Raw genomic sequence first — 19134 nt, 5'->3', positions numbered from 1 at the left:
ATATCAATTTGAGTAGAATTTATGGATAGGCTACCTTTATTATATTTGGATGGCCTAAAACATCAACAAAACATGGTAGGCTACCAAAATCTTTCCACTAGGAATTAATTAATTTATGGATGGTATTTCTATTCATTAATTATTTAGAAGGCTTTTGAAGATGTTTGGCAGTAGGCTATAGGCTATATTTGGAAAGAAAATCCCTTTAATTAATGACCCCCCCATCAGTCACCTATACACACACACACACGCCCCTTGCGGTGTTTTCCGGGATCACGCTATCGCTTTCTCTTGGGATCCCAGAACGATCCGAGATCAGATCACCGAACGGGACCGTGTTGTTAACTATTTAAATGTAGAACAAAAATGTATCCTAGCATTACGCGTTTCCAGAGATCAAACTGAGAAGACGCCCGCCAATTTACCCCGGATAAATAGATATTGGTGGGAATACTTGGGCCTATTTCATACGAAACTGTGGGCTATTGATATCCACCACAACGGTATTTAACTTGTCGCAGTGGATAATCGTGCCGGATTAACGGAATCTAAAGGATTTTATTCATAATATTGTCATTTGCATCCGAATAATTTTCCAGGTCAGTTCCACTTCTATAAAGCAGTTATAGCCTAGTTTATGTGTGTGGTAATAATAGTCGACTTGTAATGTGACAACCTTCTGTTTCACAGAATGCCATTGTCGGGGATTCATGCTTTATTAGGCTACTGTTCGAACATGTCATTGCAGGTGTAACTGGCATCCTGCATTATCCACAGACAAATTCGACATAAGAAAACGATTGATGTTTCTCGACTTCCTATTGTAGCCTACTATCATACTTCGATCATAGCCTGATTAAGTTTCGATCTCAGTCGCTATATACCTGCCTACCCCACTAACCTGTACTGTCCGGGCCACAATGTATTATAGCCTAGGTAGCGCAACTCCTATAATTTGGGTTTGTATCAATTTACATCATGGAAAAACGCGACAATATACAGTAGCCTAGTATTCTTTTTAACATTTAAAATCTCGGCATCATAACTTTACTTTGCCATGCTAGACTCTCCCCTCCCGGATGTATAGCTGCAGGAAAACACGGGGAGAGAGGGAGGGACAGAGGGGAAAGGCCGGAGATGCTGGAATGTTTTTGCATTATTTCCGCAATATCTTCAACATTTAGAAAAAATGTAGGCCTAATAGCATGTTTGAAGAGGTATTTGTTTAAGTCTACACTTATTTTTCATAAATGTATATCTGTGATGATCTAGACCAGGTGTCCGCAAACGGGACAGACGCAGACCAGCAATGAGCAAGAAGATAGCCTATAGCCTCGTCTAAACGAATTTCATGTTAACAAATAGGCTTAGCCTATTATCCTGTTACCCGGACATTAAGACACGTATCTACAGATGTTTTTATGCATTGTGAAAGTGTCGTTAAGCAGTAGGTTCCCCTACATTATTGATGAAGACTTTCGATATGGGATGTCCCGTGTGAAATAATATTCACAGGAAACGACCACTAATGAAACACGTTGCCTAACCAGTCGACAAGACCATCGAGCAAAAACCCATAATCGTGCATATCAGGTTCTAACAATAGTTGTCCTGTCTCGAATGCGCATTTCTCATGAGAAGTGCTGGCTCATGTCGCGCACCGTGGGTGAAGAGAAATCACGTAACCTAGATTTCAAGACCGTGGGTTAAATTGCACAGGGCAGTGAAGATGCCCTGCATGTCACCTGTGTTAAACGTAGCTCTAATGTTTTGTCGCGATTTGCGCTGATAGGAATAGATAGTTGATGACACTGTTTATTAGCGGCAGTGACTGCCTAACGCAATATGACAAGCTGCAACACTAAATGAAAAATAGCCTACTTGAACATTGTAGCAAACTAAATCACATAATGTGTGTAGTGAGACTTTAGCCTGACATTCAACCAATAGGCCTACATTTATCACACACACACACACACACACAAATATATTGGGTTTCTTTGTCAAACAGTTTGTTAGCTCATCTTTAATGTGGCCCAACAAAACCAGTTCTGGTTAGCCTATATGGCTTAAAGGGTGTCCCTAAGCAGGCCTTATCAATGTAAATTACCCCATTTACCAGGATCTGCTGTCATCAATGATAAGACTCAATGAATGTACAATGCCGCAGTTAAATATTTTCAACATGCTTCTTACTCTCAAATTCCAATGCATGCAACTATTTTACATTTCTCTCTCTCTCTTTCTGTCTTCATCGTTTATTTTCTTCTGGATTATGAAGAGCGGACGGTAATAGATACAGGGGATGAGTGTGTGTGAGGGGGGATAAGAAGGCATAGGGAATAGATTCTGTAGTCGGGCAGACTTTCTTCATTACTCATGCATCCTTAGGCTGCTGCACTGAAAGACATGGCAGTGAGTGCCCATTCCATTCTGCCACTGTGTGGGCTTGTGTGTGTCCCTGAGTGCACGTAAATGAGAGAGATACTGCTTTTTGACATTGAATCAAGGTGAAAGAAGGTTTCTGGGCCTTAGACACTTGGTTAACCAAGCTTATTACGATGTACCAGGTCTAGAGGGCATTGACCTGTGTGTGTGGGTGTATGTGTGTTGTGTGTGTTCTTATGCATGTGTGTAGCTGGTTTCTAGAGTCTAAGTGCTTTTGGATGAGTGTTTGGGTTCAAACAGTTCCTGAGCTTTAGCAGGTGTGGTTACAAGCATCAGAACTTTCTTTTGGAAAACAATAGATGAGTCAAACAGAATACCCCACAAAAAGTGTTTTAATTCTTTAAAGGGATCTGACGTACTGATAGAAAACCAAACTTTTGCGATAGTAATTGATAACAGGCATTATTTACACAAAGACTTCCACCATGATTGAAGGCACTAGACACATGACTTTACTGAGAATGGTACTTATGTATCATTATTTGAAAACTCATCATAGCACACAGTAGTCCTACAGAAATATTTATGCGTTGGTCTGTTCTCAAGATTATCGAGCCACAGACAGGTGGACAGACAGAGATTCCTGCCCTTTATCCTTAGATCATCATTGACACTCACATGCATGTAGCTAAATTCGTGTTTCTTCTATGATGGGCTAGAACTGGTAGAGGATGAGAAAGCCAACTCCAAGTCTCTTACTAACTGTCCGTGCCGACCTAAGCAACAAACAGTCAAGCGAAAGAGAGAGAGAGAGGAGGCACAGAAGGAGGCGGAGAAGGGCTGCGGATTTCAAATTCTTAGCGTTCCTGCTTCTCCACCACCTTGTGAAGACTGCAGAGTCCGGCCATGTCTGTAACCAAGCAACCCAAAAATGGTTGTGTCGCGTGCTGAATAAAATCAGGTGGTCTTCCTGTCTTCCATTCGCAGGAGTGTCTGGCTCATCACAACGGTAGCCCTGGTGATGAAACAGATCGCAGAGCAGGAGGGCTCTGCCCATGACTGACTAGAGGTTATATGCAGCTGAACTGTTCATCCCATTGTTGACTTGATTTCCCACATAACCTTCAAGTCGTTAAAAAATGACTGAAACGGTAATAGTGTGGATGACTTGTGTCTGTTTGATGATTTGTTGGGCGTTGGCCTGTGTTTTCGTTGCTGTGTGTCAGTAACACACTGTTGTTGAGACACTCTTTGGCATGTGGTCAGTCTGCACATGCTTGGTAGACATTTCATTACTCGTGTTCACTGACATACCTTTGCCAAATACTTTCAGATACCAAGTCCATCTGATGAAGATGACTTTAGATCTGAGAACCATTCCCGACTGACACTATCACTATGAAACAGAGTTCAAATTGATTTAGAGCATGTTTTACTCTTTTAAAAGTTGTTAAATAAGTTATAGTGTATAATACTATTCTTATTTGTGTATACTTATAATTATAGTACAGTATTACACATTTGCATTGCTGTTGACATTAATCTGTTTAAGCATGCTTGTACCATGCCCTGTCCTCCAAGGGTTTTTACCCCCCCTCAGAAGATTTGCATGGTCTGTCTGCTCCTGCTATTTAAACAGATACGACTCAGACAGAAATCTTTCAGATGTGCATGTGTGAAGCATTTTTCTTCTTTTTAAGAATGCTTGAATCTAAGAACGAATTAAGAATCTCAGTTTCTTCATCGAATAACATTTACTAATCATTCTTTCTCACAGACAGAAAGTGAGCGGTGAATGAAATGAACTCAGCAACCTTGGCATTTCATCATATGAACTGTGAGAACATGCTAATGAGGGGGGTGGGGATCAAATCCAGAGACTGGCCTAACGTGAAGTCCCTCAACCCCCCCGCACCATCCCGCGATATAAAACAGATCAGAGCCTCCTGCTAGAGAAGTCTTGAGGAGAGCTCTTAATTTACAATTATTAGTTATTCCCATTCTTAATTAATTAAGCCCATCCTCTATTCTGAGAAGTATTGGAGTACTGAGTCACTAGGTTTTGAATTGACCGTGATGTCAGTGTGTTTCTAATAGAGCTGAAAGACTCTGAGGGATGAATGGCTTTTGTTGAGGATTCTAAGGTTGGACACAAAGAGAGGGGAACTGTGTGTGTGTGTGTGTTTGTGTGCGGGCGCTCCTGTGGCCTAGGGGCACAAATGAGGAGCCGTAACTGGAACAGAGACAGAAATATTCTGGCGTCACTGACTCTCCCTTCAGGCCTGCAGTAGAGGAAGAAACCCGGAGGAAAAGAACAACGACACACAAACACAACAATAAATAAGCTCTTACATGCTAGCATACAGAAATACAATTTACCTACGTATGAATCCAATGCCATTCCTCAACAACAAACATCAATAGAGTGGTTGATTTAAAGCTTTGAACCAGGGTCCAAGCAGTTTCAAAGGCCTGGAGTGTTGAACTGCATAAGTCAAAGCATACCAATTGAAGGTATACTTTACAATATCATAGACTGTCAGTACAAGTTTGGGGATAACTCCTCTGAGCTGTTGTATTTGTATCCTTGAAACCGTTGGAAGAATATGTGGACTGCAAAGAAATGGCCCTTGACCTATTTCGGCCTGAAAGTAAATTATTGGTGGCCAACAGCTGAATTGATGCGTCCGGAAAAAGTTTTTCTTTACTCCTCCTACAAATGTTGTCCAATCTTCACCAAATTTGGCAGAGATTATCTTCAGACCAAGCCGCACAAAAGTCATTATATGGTTTTTTGATTTTCAAAACCGTTTGTCTGGTACAGCCAACCAAAATGTGCCGTTACTGTAAGCCAACAAACAGGAAGTTGGGTCGTATCTTAAATCTTTGATGGATTCACACCAAAACTTGCTGCGTGTACTCGTTTCCCTCGTCTGAGGATGTCTAAAATGTTTTTCTGGGTCATGTGACTGCTTGGCCACCTCTTTGCTTGCAGCTATACTTTTGAGTGAATTGCTCGAAGATATAGGACAGTACATTGGGTGAACATTTAACTTTGTGTGGATTTTAGAAGAAAAAAAAGTTTTATTTTCTATTACTACTACTTATTATAAATATTTTTTTTAAATTAAGATCTGACTAAAACAATGCATCCGCTCCTACGCTGTTTAGACTCTTAATGTACTCTTGCCTATATGACTGCACGCACACAAAAACACAGAATTAGTGCAGTGTCCCCCTACCATCATGAACAAAAGGTTGATGTGGTGTGTGTGTACTGCAGACCAGATTTAAACAATAGTGCTGTTTAAATGCATGTCAGAAGTCATATCTTGAATCTTTCTGTTGAGTATGATATCGCTCCGTCAACACACACGCCTCGGGAATGAATAACCGGAGTTAATTTGTGTTTAAACAAGGACACTCACTGATCTTTATCACAAACATCATCTGTGCAGTGTCGTTTTTATAAAATGCTTTTGTTCTAGATACATTTACTGTAACAGTTTTATCAATTTACCTGACAAATTTTCCCCATAATGGTAAGTTTGCTCTTGGTAGGGAGCACAGTATGTGAGGATACTTAGACACAGAATGTTCTGGTTTGGCCAATTCTTTGCTGCAATGCGTTTTCAGCATTTGTCATGCATCCATTGTGTTGATAATGATGTTACGATTGTGATTGATAATGAGGAGTAACGATCGTGGTGGTTAAAGTGTGGATGTCTATGTGATTCCAGGCCCCTGGGCCCCAGCCTGTGTTGGTGAGATGGACAGGATGAAGATCATCAAGCGGAGGTTGTCCATGTCTCTACGCAGCGCGCGGCCTGTGGACGATTCGCTTTCTGAACTGGCCGAGCAGATGACCCTGGATGAGCCAACTGCCTCCAGAGACAATGGTGAGAAACAAACTGAATTGTTTTACAGAGGAGAGTTGTGGTGGTCCCATGGACCTGTATGTCAGGCCTCACACACACAGTGACCCCCAGGTGGATGGGGACTAGATGTGGGGTGAGGTGTGAACCATCTGTGTGTGTGTTTGAATCTCCTTACGACGCAGGTCAGAACAACAAGAGGAGCTCCCTCTACCACGCCAGCTGTGTTGAGTAAGAGTAACAATGTGTACCGTATGTTAAGACAGACCCTGTCATTTTCAAGCAGGTTGGGTGGGCACCCAAACTGACCAAAATGTAAAATAAAACACAAAAGCACCAAAAACTGTCTGCGGCCATTTTCATTAAATTAGCTCAAAGGATTCATTAAACACATTGTATAAAATTGGCCAAAGCGTATTGTGGGTACACTGAATGACGACAGTTGAAGGAGAATGCATTTTCTCATTTTCCTTGATGTATTCTCTTTCTAGTGACAATATCATGAATCATTCCCATACAGTTTCAATTCCAATCCCATTCCCATGGTCATCGCTTGTTGATGTTCTCCTCGCCATCCTCACCCTGATTTTCCCATTTCTCTCCTTCACATCTTTCTACTACAGCAGTTGATAACATCCTCTATACTGTTGCAAGCGCTGAAGTTGCAGGAGTTCAAATCCAGAGAGAAAAGGGAGGGCAAAAAGGGGACGTGAGGAGAAACTTCCAACTGCTCTGCATTCCCAGTACATCTCCATCTTGACTTGCCCCAAGCCACCCATCTCTCTGAATTCACACGTCTGACATATCTGTCGCCGAAGCTTCAGCGGTGAAGTTGTTGAAAAAGGTCCACACGTTTTCCGAGGCGCTAATTGGAAAGCGAGCTGAACGTAGAGGAGCTCCTCATCAACACTTTCAGAGACCGTTTTTGCCATGACCTCCATGTTTAGTACTGCGTCCCATGTTGAGAGTCGGGGAATGATTAGGGCCAGCTGTGTTTTGGAGATAATATGCGACAACAATAGGGGGGATTAGGGGACATAGAGGAGGACTATTCACACACAATAGAAGGACGATCCCTGGAGAGGCTACAGTAGACACAAACACTCACAGAGTTTGGCGGCACAAGATAAGAAATGTGCCTGCTGCCACTGCTTCCAGCAAAACACCGTAACAAGTTGTCAAGCAGCCTCATTTAGCTGATAACGACACGGAACAGTTAAGCTGATGAGGGCCTATTGACTCGCTGCATGTTGTCGCTCATTTCCTCAACCCTCAGGCATTTCACAGAACCCTCATGCTTCCATGATACTATCCTTCCTATCATGCACCTATCATGCACCTTCCCGTTGTACATCAAAGATCATCATCGACATTTGTCAATCAAAGGGTGCTTCATTCCTCTATTTCTTAGTCTTGTGTCTACCCCCTAGCATGCTACAACTGGAATTCCCCTTTTTTGAATTGAATCCGCATCTCTTTCTCTCTGTTCCTGACTGTCTGTCTAGATGTGTCTGTCTGACCATCTGTCTGTGTCTACGTTCATGTGCTTCTCTGTCATAATCTCTGGACTTTGATCTCAGCTGCCGTCACCAGCTACCAACACATCGTCTCTCCTACTGTACAGATCATCTCCTCCTCTCCTCCTGTTCTCCAATCCCCTCTATTGTAACCTTTATGGTTATGTCAGCCAGTGTACATAGCCAGTGTACCTGATAGTCATAGCAAACATTGACCGTATCTCTCGTTCAGAGTTATTACTGCTATCTCGACACAGTTCTTTATCTGCTATTAGACACACTGTTATTACCTCTCTTTCTGGTCTCTCTGTGACCCTCTCCTTCCTCCTTCTTTTGTCCTCCCCCTTGTCTCTTCTCCTCCTTTCCTCTGTCCTCTTCTCCTGTCCCCGGTGCTCCTCTCCCTCCTCCTCTTCCCTCTCTCGCTCTCCCCTCCATCTCTCTCAGAACCTATGGTGGTGTGCGCTGTGCATCCCCCTGCCTCTCACAGCGCTCCCTCCTTCCTGCGTCAGTACGCCGGCCACCTGGGCCGAACGGCCCTGCGTAGAGAAGCTGGAGGGCTGGACAGAGACAGGCCCTACCTCAGCCTGCACAGGACCGGATCTCTCGGTACACACACACACACACACACAATCACACAAATCACAATGCAGATGAACAAGCCCACACACACATATTCCCTCACCTGTAACCACCCTCTGTTCGCTCACACGGCACATGTATGCATAGAGATGCCGAGGACAACTATGCACTGCAGTACAACTTTCAACAGGTTTGCACCCCATCCTCTTGACCCTCTTTTAACGACTGCTTTTTTGGGGGTAGCAACCATCTGACTTGTGTCGTTGTCGTTCCTCGGTTCTTCCTTTGCTGCGTATCTGGCATGGTCCTATGTCTCCCTCTTTCTCAGTGCTTTCAATCCTTCTTCTCATCTGAGGCCTGTCTGTGGTGCGGAGACCCATCTTCTGTCTGGAGTCAGAAGAACAGTAGAGCATGTATTTTAATGTCTTTAAACTCTCACTCTCACACACGCCCTGTCCGCCCTTGTTAGGGGCCAAGGAATCCCAGGAAGCTCATTTCTCTCTGTGGGAATTGAAGTAGGAGAGAGAGAAGCGGGGGGGGGGGGGGGGGGGGGGGGTGCAGCATGAGTCGGGGTGGGGAGGGCAAAAAACGGGTAGGCGGAAATGAGAAAGGGCTGCCACGTAGAATGTCTGAAGAAGGTGAGTGGGTGCTTTCCATCTTAGGATGAGGAAATATCACCTTCTTAATGGACTCTCCTGACACCCGGGCCCAGGGTATTACAGAAAGACCTGCTCCACAACGACTTGGCTCACTGTACTCTGTCTCCATACGCCTATAAGACTGGAGAAATGTCGGCCACCAGACTTGGCCCAGCTAAGGAGCTTCATTGGGGAGAATGAGAGAGAGCGGGAGAGAGAGAGAGTGAGGGATGAAAGGCAAGGGAGAGATTTAAGGAAAATAGAGAGAAAAAGGGAGAGCTCGAGAGAAATACAGAGAATGAGGAATGGGCTCCCGCTCTTTGTACTGGCGGTGCTGCTTAACTGCACTACTGCTTCTGTCACTCCTCCGGAGGATTCTCAAGTTGTCCGGCAGACTTGACGTAGGTTCACCTTCGAACTAAAGAGAGAGTGTTGAGATGGGTGGGTGTGTGATGTTGCTCTCAGAACCAGGAAGTGTGTGTGTGTGTGCCCCCACTGGTGGTCTCGCTGACTCATCGCGTCCCACTCAGCAGTCTAGCCACGTCCCCCTTTAATGGAGCAGCATGATGATGCAATTGCTCCTCTACCGCACTAAAGAGATTACCCTCCTCTCCTTCGCTTCCACCTCCTCCCTTCTCCTCCCTCTTCCCCTGTTCCTGTCCTTCTCTTCCCCCTATCACAGTCTCTCCCTCTCTTCCCACTCTTCATGCCCTTTCACGCTGCTTTCTCTCTCTCTCTCTCTCTCTCTCTCTCTCTCTCTCTCTCTCTCTCTCTCTCTCTCCCCTCTCTATCTCTCCCTCTCTCCCTGTCTCTTTCTCCTCTCACCCTCCGACCCTTCCTTATTCAAATTAAACACACTTTCCGTCTCTCTGAGTACATCTGTCTGGGGGGGGGGGGGGGGGGGGGGGGGGGGGGGGGGGGGGGGGCTAAAGAACAGTTGATGTGTGTGAATGAATGCTGATTTAGATTAGTGGTTGGAGAGACAGGGCTTTTAGACTTGTGGGATTCATCTGTCACTCTCATAGCCTCTCGCCCGTCTCACTCACCTACTGTAGCAACACTAATAGCAACACAGCTGTCAGTCTGCCCCGTCTTTTGCTCCCACATTATCTCTCCATTCCCTTCACCCTCCATTACTGGGGATTAGAAGCCCATCACACAGACAAGGAAAAGCAGCCGACTGCCCTAAACTGTGAATGCCCTACATTCCTATATTGTACATATAATTTCTCTCCCATCACTATCTCCCCTCCCTCCCCCCCCTCCCCCTCCCTGCACCCTCTCTGTCTCCCCTCCTCTCCCCTGCCCTGCACCCTCTCTGTCTCCCCTCCTCTCCCCTGCTCTGCACCCTCTCTGTCTCCCCTCCTCTCCCCTTCCCTCAGCCTCTCTGTCTCCCCTCCACTTCCCTGCCCACCCCCTCTGATGTTGCGGGAATATATGAAAAAACGAATATAAATAAAACGAGGGCGATACTGTCGTTAGAGGGAGAGAAAGAGCAGTATAGCTTGGGGCCTCTGGTCTCTCAGTAATTGAATAATAAGCTTCCTCAGACACAGATAAAAGGTTTAGAGGTAATGACTAGAGCCTCGACGCTCCCTCTCCCCCAGCCTGTGTGCACGCATGCCGCCAAGGCCTCACGGAATCCTCCGCTCGCTTCTAGCATTTTTGAAACACTTCCGAAAAAAACGTGCCTGCCTTTATGTTATTCAAAGGGATAAATAGACATACAGGAAAAAAACAACAATGTCAATGAGAGCCAGTCATTGGTGAGATTTTGCGGAGAAGGACGAGGCAGAAGCGGCACGGCACCACTTTGCGAGGAGAGAGGGAAGGATGAAAACGGAGGTGGGGAGAGATGGATGAAGGGAGGAAGGTGACGGAAGGAGTGCCTTTGTCCTTGACTCCACATACATCCAGAGGCGTTTAAACAGCTTTAAGATCAAGGACGCTGCAGTCTGTGTGCGTCAGCACGTGTTCAGTATGCGTGCACTTAGCCCCATCATTATGCTGTATTGGCATGGGAGTGTTCTCTTGCAGACAACTATGTGCAAAAGACTTTCTGTTGTTTAATGTGGCCTGGCACGATACTTTTCACCAGGGAAAATTGGGAGCTATTAAGGGTTAAGTAATAGGCTAGAATGCGTTTAAAATGACCAATGTTGCCATGAAACATTTAAGAAGTTCTATTTGAGTCTCCTATACAACCAATTTTAGTTTGGCACTTTTTATTTATTACGGATTGAGTTCTTTAAAATCTATTTCAAATGAAAAGTGCTTTTTTTCCCCATCATCAAATCAGTGCACTGCTGTTGCCTTTCTCTGAACAATGAACAAAATAATTCTTAAAATGAGCAACTACATCACCAGGTGGACAATAGTGTGCATTAAAAAGTGACCAGCTGGAACCCACCATAGTAGCAGAAGACACAGGACTACTTATGTATCTCTAAAATGTGTTGACATTTAGTTCCACACAATCTGATCTGAAGGGAATATCAGGGAAGAGTTCCAAGAGCCACCCACACCTGACTCTGGTAGAGAATGTGGAATTCAGTCTGAAGATTGTGTTTGTGCTTGGGGATGAAAATGGTCCGCCCACAGTGTCACACTAACATAGCTGTCCTCATCTTTTCATTAACATGTCTTCAAATGTACTTGACACTCGGTTCCAGATTTCGTCAGTAACAGTCTCGAGTGGAGACAATCAGTGTGGCACCTCTGCATGCTATGAAAAGACTATCTTCATCGATGTTTGGTTGATCCTCGAGGCCTTCTCCTTAGTCGGCAATTGTTTAAATATCTCAGCATTCTGGGGAGTCTGCTAACCAATATGTGGCTGATCTGAATTTTGGCACAGCCTTTATAACTTTGGCACTCTCACAGATTAACTGATATGAGACCAGCAGGCTAAGAAAACATTAAACCCAAGTTTAAAGAAAATTGCTTTACAAGGATGCCATGTTGACTATGTTGGCAAGTGCTCTCACTATGGCTCTACGAATCGATGGCAGCCACTGAACATACTGCTGAAATGTCATCGCTACAAACATTAAGGCAAGTAGCTATTGAGCCTTGATGAGTGACACCGATCTGGGTACAAGTACAAGATGTCTGCTTGGACCAAAAATGGCCGCAACTCTTTACATGGTGGGCTGCCTGACATCAGTCATGCACTGAACACTATTTGGACTCCAACGTCTTTTGCTGATTAAACCCTAACAGACATTTATTTCTGCATGGAACCCACTGAAGCCTCTCTTTCAGAGCGTGTCAGTAAAATCAACGCGTTCAGAGTTTGCGTTGACCTACGTGCAGTGTACAAGTTAGTCATTCCTGGCAAATACCACATATTTTCCATAAAATGTTCCTGTAGCGTTTAAGCAATGCAAGTTGAGTAATGTTAGATAGCTGACAAATTCCTGATAGCTTACACAGGGATTGTTGCTTTCCAGCATCACAAATCACCGATGAAATCACCAGCATGTTTCCACCCGCAGCCATAAAAAGTTCTGTTTTCACTGGGAACGTTTTATTTGTTGTTTAATCTGACTGAATGGAGGCTAGGATGAGCCAAACGGGGACAGGATTAGAAGTGTGTTTGCCAAAAGCTGTTTAGCTAGAGATTTGAGTAGGAGGCTTTCAAGTCTTGGTACTGGTGTAAAATATGCTTACATTGTCAAGCACATACATGGATTAGAAGTGTTTTTAGAGAAAATTTGGTTTGAGGGTTGGATATCCCACATACCCTAGGGATTAGAACATGTGCACCATCGCAGTACCACGCAAGCTTCAATAATAAAGATGGATTTTGGAGTTTCCCAACAGCTCTCCACATCTCAAACAGTATTTGTTCGAAATGTACAGCAATGTACATTCAATGTATTACTTAATGCCACATTCATTTCCATATCTGAGAACATGGTCAAGGCAAGGGTCTGGGACTGAGAAGCAGGTAATCGTTAGAGAGAGAGAGTCACGCGAGGGAGATCAATATGGAAAGAAAGAGAGAAAAGTATGGAACGAGAGTGAGGGAGTGAGCCTGAGCCAGAGAACGGTGTAGACGGTGAGGGTGGACCGGGCTGGGAGGAGCCTAGACACCAGGACAAGGAGGAGCGGAGCAGTCCGAGCATGCTGATTTGATTGTTAAAGGGAGCGCCACTGAAACAAGGGGAAACAACAGCGGGAGCTACATAGAGAAAAGGGAGCCCAACAACAAAAAAACATTGTACTGTTGCTTTTCAGATGGATGCTTTCTGACATGATCCATTTGTGAATGTTTCTGGGTCTGCCTCTGCAACAGCGTGCTTACACGCGCGCTCTGGATAAGAGCGTCTGATAAATGACTAAATGTAAATGTAAATGTTTGACCTTCTGTAAGCAGCCGCAGAGAAAGAGAGAGAGTGAGAGTGAGAGAGAGAGAGAGAGAGAGAGAGAGAGAGGGAGAGGGAGAGAGAGGAAGAAGGGAAGAGATGGAGGGTGTGTCTAAAGGTAATATGAGACAGACTGGAGTAGTTGAAGAGTTGGAGTGTGTGTGAGAAAGCAAGGTGTGGTGTCTCCTCTCTGTGGACTGCGCTGTTCTGGAGGTAGCGAGGCAGTTTGAGGACGACCTACATCCCAACAGGCAGCGAGCGCTGGTCGGGTCCCAGTTTTTTTCCCGAAAGGTTTCAAAGGTGCTTTTGAGAACCTCGACCCAAGCGTTTTCCGAAAGAAATGGACAGTTCAGGGAGCCCCCAGGCTGGTGTTGTGGAGATGGGTGACAGTGTAGGGGACCTGAGGCGTGGGGACAGGGGGAGGATCGGGGAGAGGAGAGCCCCTCAGAGGCTCTCACCCTTCCGCATGCTCCCCAGGCGTGACACCTGCTACCCACCTGGCAGCCACATCGGTGAGTACTCCCCCCCCCCCTTCCCCCCCATATTGATGCTCACTAGTCCACATTTTACTTTGACATACTACTTAAATCCCAGTGTGTGTGAAATACTACATACGTGTCTTATCGGAAATACGACTTACGTTATGTGACATTTCACGTTTGAAATGAGTACGATTTATGTGAATAAGAATGGGGAAACAAATGATCAGTTTGAAACCATAGTTCACAAGCTAAACAGAACTTTCACCTATTAACAGATTATGATTTGTTATATCTTGAAGTGGTAACTGTGAAGTCATACCCACACCCTTGTGTTCTGTAGAGTTGAACAAAACCAGCAGAATGACAGGAGAACTCCTTGTCACGTGTATTTGTAAAAGAAAATATATATTTGCCTCTAAAAGTACATGTTGGAACCTTTTTACCTCTGTTTCCTCAACCATATAAGATCATGACTTCTTAGACTGTCAGGGTTGTGACATAACAGCAATACTGGTTATTGTGTGTGTGTGTGTGTGTGTGTGTGTGTTTAGTATGGAGATATCCTGGTTAAATTTCCTCATGGTCTGGTGTCACTTACTCAGCTCCGGTGTGGAAACAGTGAGTGTTAGTTTCTAATGTGATCATGGCGCTATTCTACATGTGGTTTATGTTTCTGATGTTGCACCTTCATTGTCGACACACTCTCACACACATGTTCACTCTTTATGCAGATGTTACAAAGTTAATGGGCAATTCATCAGCATATGTCAGTTATGTCAGCAGATGTGCATGTACGTCAAGATATACAATTGACATGGGTAGAAAAGTATTTACCTCAAGGGGGATCAAGTTAATATCATTGAGACGCACTGAAAACACGATGAAATCCGGTTTTCAGCGTACGTATATTTGTTACTTCTGTGTCATTAAGAGCCATAGTTTCTACGATTTTTTGAAGGAGAAGCTAGGGCTTTCACCTCTATTAAGTTTGTACAAACTCCCCACAACTATACTCTTTTAGGCACTGTAGACACTTCAGACAGATACTGGAATTTTCCAGAACCTCATCGTGGTTGTTTGACGTACGGGAAGCTTCTGATGTACCATGTCGTTGACATTTACATTTTCAATTCCTTTTTGTTTGTGATGCACACAACCCAAACAGGAAAATTACAATTTAAACCGGACTCCTGTCATTTGAGCAGTGGCATATTACCTTACTTAACTTTTTGAGTTTTATTTTGTTACGTAATGTTTGTTTATTTTGTAATGTTTGTTTATTTTGTTAAGTAATGCATACAGACATGGAAAAAAGACTTGTAACCATGGTATTGATTTATAATTGCAATTTTTTATCGCTTGAATTTTGTCAGGAAAATACTTCCAAAGATGAGGGTCAGAAGTTCAAGTTCAAATCTTTTATTGTCAGAATTGTATTACAGAATATGCCATACTGACATAATAGGGTTCGACTGCCTGGCTGCTTGGACCCATAACAATTCACATTCCAATAGCTTTGAGTCATGAGTAAAAATCCCCCGTCAATTTGTAGGTAACCCAAAAACAAAAGATCTTCCTCCCTTTTTAACACACATAAACATATACACTTCAATGTAAAGAATTTCCCGAAAGCAGAAAGAATAAGAAATGCAGAGGTCTTATGGTGTTACTCACTACTCAAAGCTTACTGGCGCTCAGCAGTAAGCAAGCACAATCGAGATGAAAAAGACTGCCCCCATAGCAGTGCACCCAAACTGAGTCTGAATCCTCTATAGGTACAATGAGTGCTTACATGAATTGTATGTAAAGTATAGAACTAGCATAACCAAATTTCGGATGACACGGTGGCATAGTCAAGTCCAAAATGAGTTGAGGAATAATGAACTTTGAGCATGTTAGCCTTCATGGGGGAATCTAGGTTCCCAGCCCCCCCAAAATAGGGCTAGATTACGCACATGTTAGCCTTTGTTGCCAGATACAGGATCAGCTAAATTATATATAATTTAAAACATTTTGTGACGTTTGGTCCTCTTCAGACTAAGTCATCGGATCCTTGTCAACCTTATGGCTTATGTGTGTATGTCTTGTGTTTGTTTAGGTACAGCATGTTTTGTTCTGTTTTTTTACTCATCACCCTCTATAGTACCAGGACAGATAAGTACCCTTAACCCCCTTTTAAACATATAGGCTTCACCCTCCCCCCTGTTCAGACCTTCTCCATTAAGTAAGAACACTTGAAAATGACCTCAGATCAGCCTCCGAGGTCTCATCACAACATGACCCTCCTCCATCTCTGACAGACTGAGAAATGAACCCCCTCCTTCTTTCTCACAGAATTCTGTGCTGCTCCAATCACTTAGGGGGCTTATATTTCTCTCCCCTTCCTTCCATCCATCCATTCTTCCATTCCTTCAGCCTCCCTCTTAACTTCTCTTCACCTTGGGGCTTGATTGGAAGTGGTAGAGAAGTGATGTTGTGAGAGTGACAGTACTCCTGGTAAACACTATTATATTATATATTTTTTATAATACATATTTTTTTTAACTGTATGTAACTTTTCAATGTAAGGTATGTACAACTGCGTTTGATTCCGTACATTTTCAAACTGGCACCCGGCAGGTTTTACCGGTTTGTATCCAGTTTGTAAAAGTTGACAAGCTCCACCTTTGGGTCCGTACGAATGGCTAGGACCAATTAGAACCCAGATGATTTCCAACACGGTAAGCCTATCAGTACGTAGCACAGACATTTGGAGCATGCCCACCCTCTGCAGATAGATCCGTAATAATACGCACCAATATAAACCAGGCGAGAGGAGAGACTCAGCCACCTTCCTTCCAGCCTATACCTCTGAATGTCCCCATCTCCACACAACCCCCCCACCCCGCACCCCCCACCAGAATCTGTGAAAGCTGTCTGAGACTCCGACCATGAAGAGAAGGAAACGTAGTGGGATGGAGAGAGAGCCCTTCCTCCCCCCACCACACACACACACACACGCAATCAAGCCTTGTCTGTTGCACCATGGTTCATTAATCTGAAGGATTCTGGAGGGGAAAGGGTTGGGGGTTGGAAACTGGAGATCTTGCACTGCATGCAGGGTCATATGGATTGCTTGACCATCGCAATCACTATGACTATTGTGCTCATCCATGAAGTTGGATTTCTCGCACTTTATTTAGTCTAGTGCCTTTGTACATGGTCTTTTGTTATCGGGCACAGCCCTAGTAACATAGCTAGATTTGGACCACTGTGTTTATGTGAAAGGCACGTTGCTAGATATGATCTTGTTGCACACGGCTGACGCTAAGAGGTGGCTGGGTCAGACAAGCTGGTGTTGGGGACAGACAACCAGTTGTATTTTAGTTTTGATACATTTCCTAACATTTCCTTCAAATGTATTTTTGTACCAGTTACCAGGACTATCCTTGTTATGGCAAAAAAAAAAAAAAACATAGAACAATTTTCTCCCATAGTCCCGTAGTAAAAAGAAGCAGTTTGTATCTGTTGTCACATTGTTTGAGATACTGGATGAATTGTGACAACCCCCCCCCCCCCCCTCATCAGAAAAGGGGGAGTCGCAAACATCTTCATGACATACGCCTGCACTGTTGACATGATATCAGGGCTCCAGGAATGTTCCCGGAGAGATACCGGACCACCAAGTAGGTTTTCGCACCAGCCCTAAATCTAACAAGAGCTGGGTCATCAACTGAATTCGGAATTACACCAGGGACTGAACGAAAACGCACAGCAATATAACTCTCCATATCAAATGCTAGGTGGACCAGGCCTTAACCAATGAAAAGGACTGTCCCAAACGGGTCAGTCACCGTGTTGTGTGGATGTGTGTTTGCAGGTATCGTCCATGAGAACGTGAAGATGGGCTCCGACGGCGAGAGCGACCAGGCGTCCGGGACGTCTTCTGACGAGGTCCAGAGCCCAGTCAGGGTGCGCATGAGGAACAACCACCACCGACGCATCTCTAACGAGGTACAGGGCCCCGGGGACACGCGCGTCCACACACCCAAACACCTCCACCTGCACCAGATGAGAGCAGCCGACTGTACCTGGGGACAGTATGATGTCGTGATCTCTGCTGAGGGAGGGTCACCATGACTAGACTGAGACTCGGTGGCCTGAACGCACACTTTCGGTCGGACCGCGACAGCCGAACGTCTGAAACCTCGATTGTATGTGTGTGTTGCAGTGTGGTATGCGCTTTGACAATTGAGAGGTATGTGTTGTGCTTGTGTGTTCAGTCTCTGTGAACGTGTGTTTCGTGTGTGTGTGTGTGTGTGGGGGGGGGGGGGGGGGCAGCTGCAGAGTGATGAGAGCAGCAGTATTGCAGGAAATGCCTCTGGACATACAGGCTGCTCTGTGGTGGTGAACAGTGGACTGGGCTAATTTAGACCATGTTTACCTCAGAAAGAGAAGGGGCGGAGGGGGGGGGGGGGGGGTTGTAGAATAGAGATAAAGAAGAAGGGAGATATGTTTGATGGCGGAAATAATCATGTGTAGTACAATGGCAAACCAAGAGATGAAGCACACGGAAGTGAGAGTGGTGGAGACGTACAGTATCAGAGAAAAGGAGGGGGGGGGGCGGAGTAAACATTCAGTTTCCTCTCGGCCATTCTCCCCCTCGACATATACCCCCCCACCCCCCACCCCCTTTGCCCATCTGCCTTCAGCCCCTCAGGAATCTGTCTAACCCTCTCTCCTCACTTCCCGTCCATCCCCCTCTTCCTCAGAGCGTGGGGTGGGGGTATTCTGCCATTTGATGTGTCTGTCTCCCTCTCTCTCGCTAAGTCAGTCGGTGAGTAGACAGTGATGTGGCAGGCGGGGGAGATTCAGTTGGCCAAGTGTGTGTGAGAGTATGCGTGTGTAGAGGATTAACGTTCAGAAGGACAATGAAGGACCTAATACAGCTGTTCTGCATTGTAAGTATGAGGGCATGTGTGCGGGTCTGATTACCCTGGATTATATTCCGAACACTTGACTGTTGAACACAATGTGTGTAGTAAATACAGAGAGTGGTACTAGTGTTGTAAATTCATGTCGTACATCAACCTACTTAGATGTTGAATAATTTAATTTATATTTGGATATTGTTTGCACACGGTTTCATGATCCCACTGGCATTGGCGGTACGGACAAGTGACACGTGTGCCCCTGAGCGTGTCTGTTCATGTGTGGGCAAGCTTGTGTTTGTGGCTTGAGCTGTCACCGTTTTGAAGGTAAAGGCTCATATGTGTTCCACCATGATGTGTTTGCCATACAGATGT

At 44.8% G+C, this 19134-nt stretch overlaps 1 protein-coding gene across 5 annotated transcripts in view; it reads left to right on the top strand.

The window, feature by feature from the left end:
- The first annotated feature begins 273 nt into the window (after positions 1–273).
- Positions 274–19134, top strand: part of LOC124480263 (cyclin-dependent kinase 17-like) — a 35992-nt gene continuing 17131 nt past the window's right edge. For 2 of the 5 annotated variants that reach the window (XM_047039389.1, XM_047039388.1), the window contains exons 1-4: positions 274–599; positions 6129–6287; positions 8225–8386; positions 17709–17842. In XM_047039389.1, coding sequence (XP_046895345.1) covers positions 6158–6287; positions 8225–8386; positions 17709–17842 — 426 coding nt within the window. In that variant the 5' untranslated portion in view covers positions 274–599; positions 6129–6157. Of the gene's footprint in view, positions 600–6128; positions 6288–8224; positions 8387–13405; positions 13880–17708; positions 17843–19134 lie in introns of those variants that run through there. The other 3 variants (XM_047039391.1, XM_047039392.1, XM_047039390.1) reach the window with 3 other exon arrangements.

Source organism: Hypomesus transpacificus, chromosome 18 (genome assembly GCF_021917145.1).
Source record: "Hypomesus transpacificus isolate Combined female chromosome 18, fHypTra1, whole genome shotgun sequence".
Lineage (NCBI taxonomy): Eukaryota > Metazoa > Chordata > Actinopteri > Osmeriformes > Osmeridae > Hypomesus > Hypomesus transpacificus.
The sequence above is the reverse complement of the archived record's forward strand: the minus strand, read 5'-3'. Positions and strand labels throughout refer to the sequence as shown.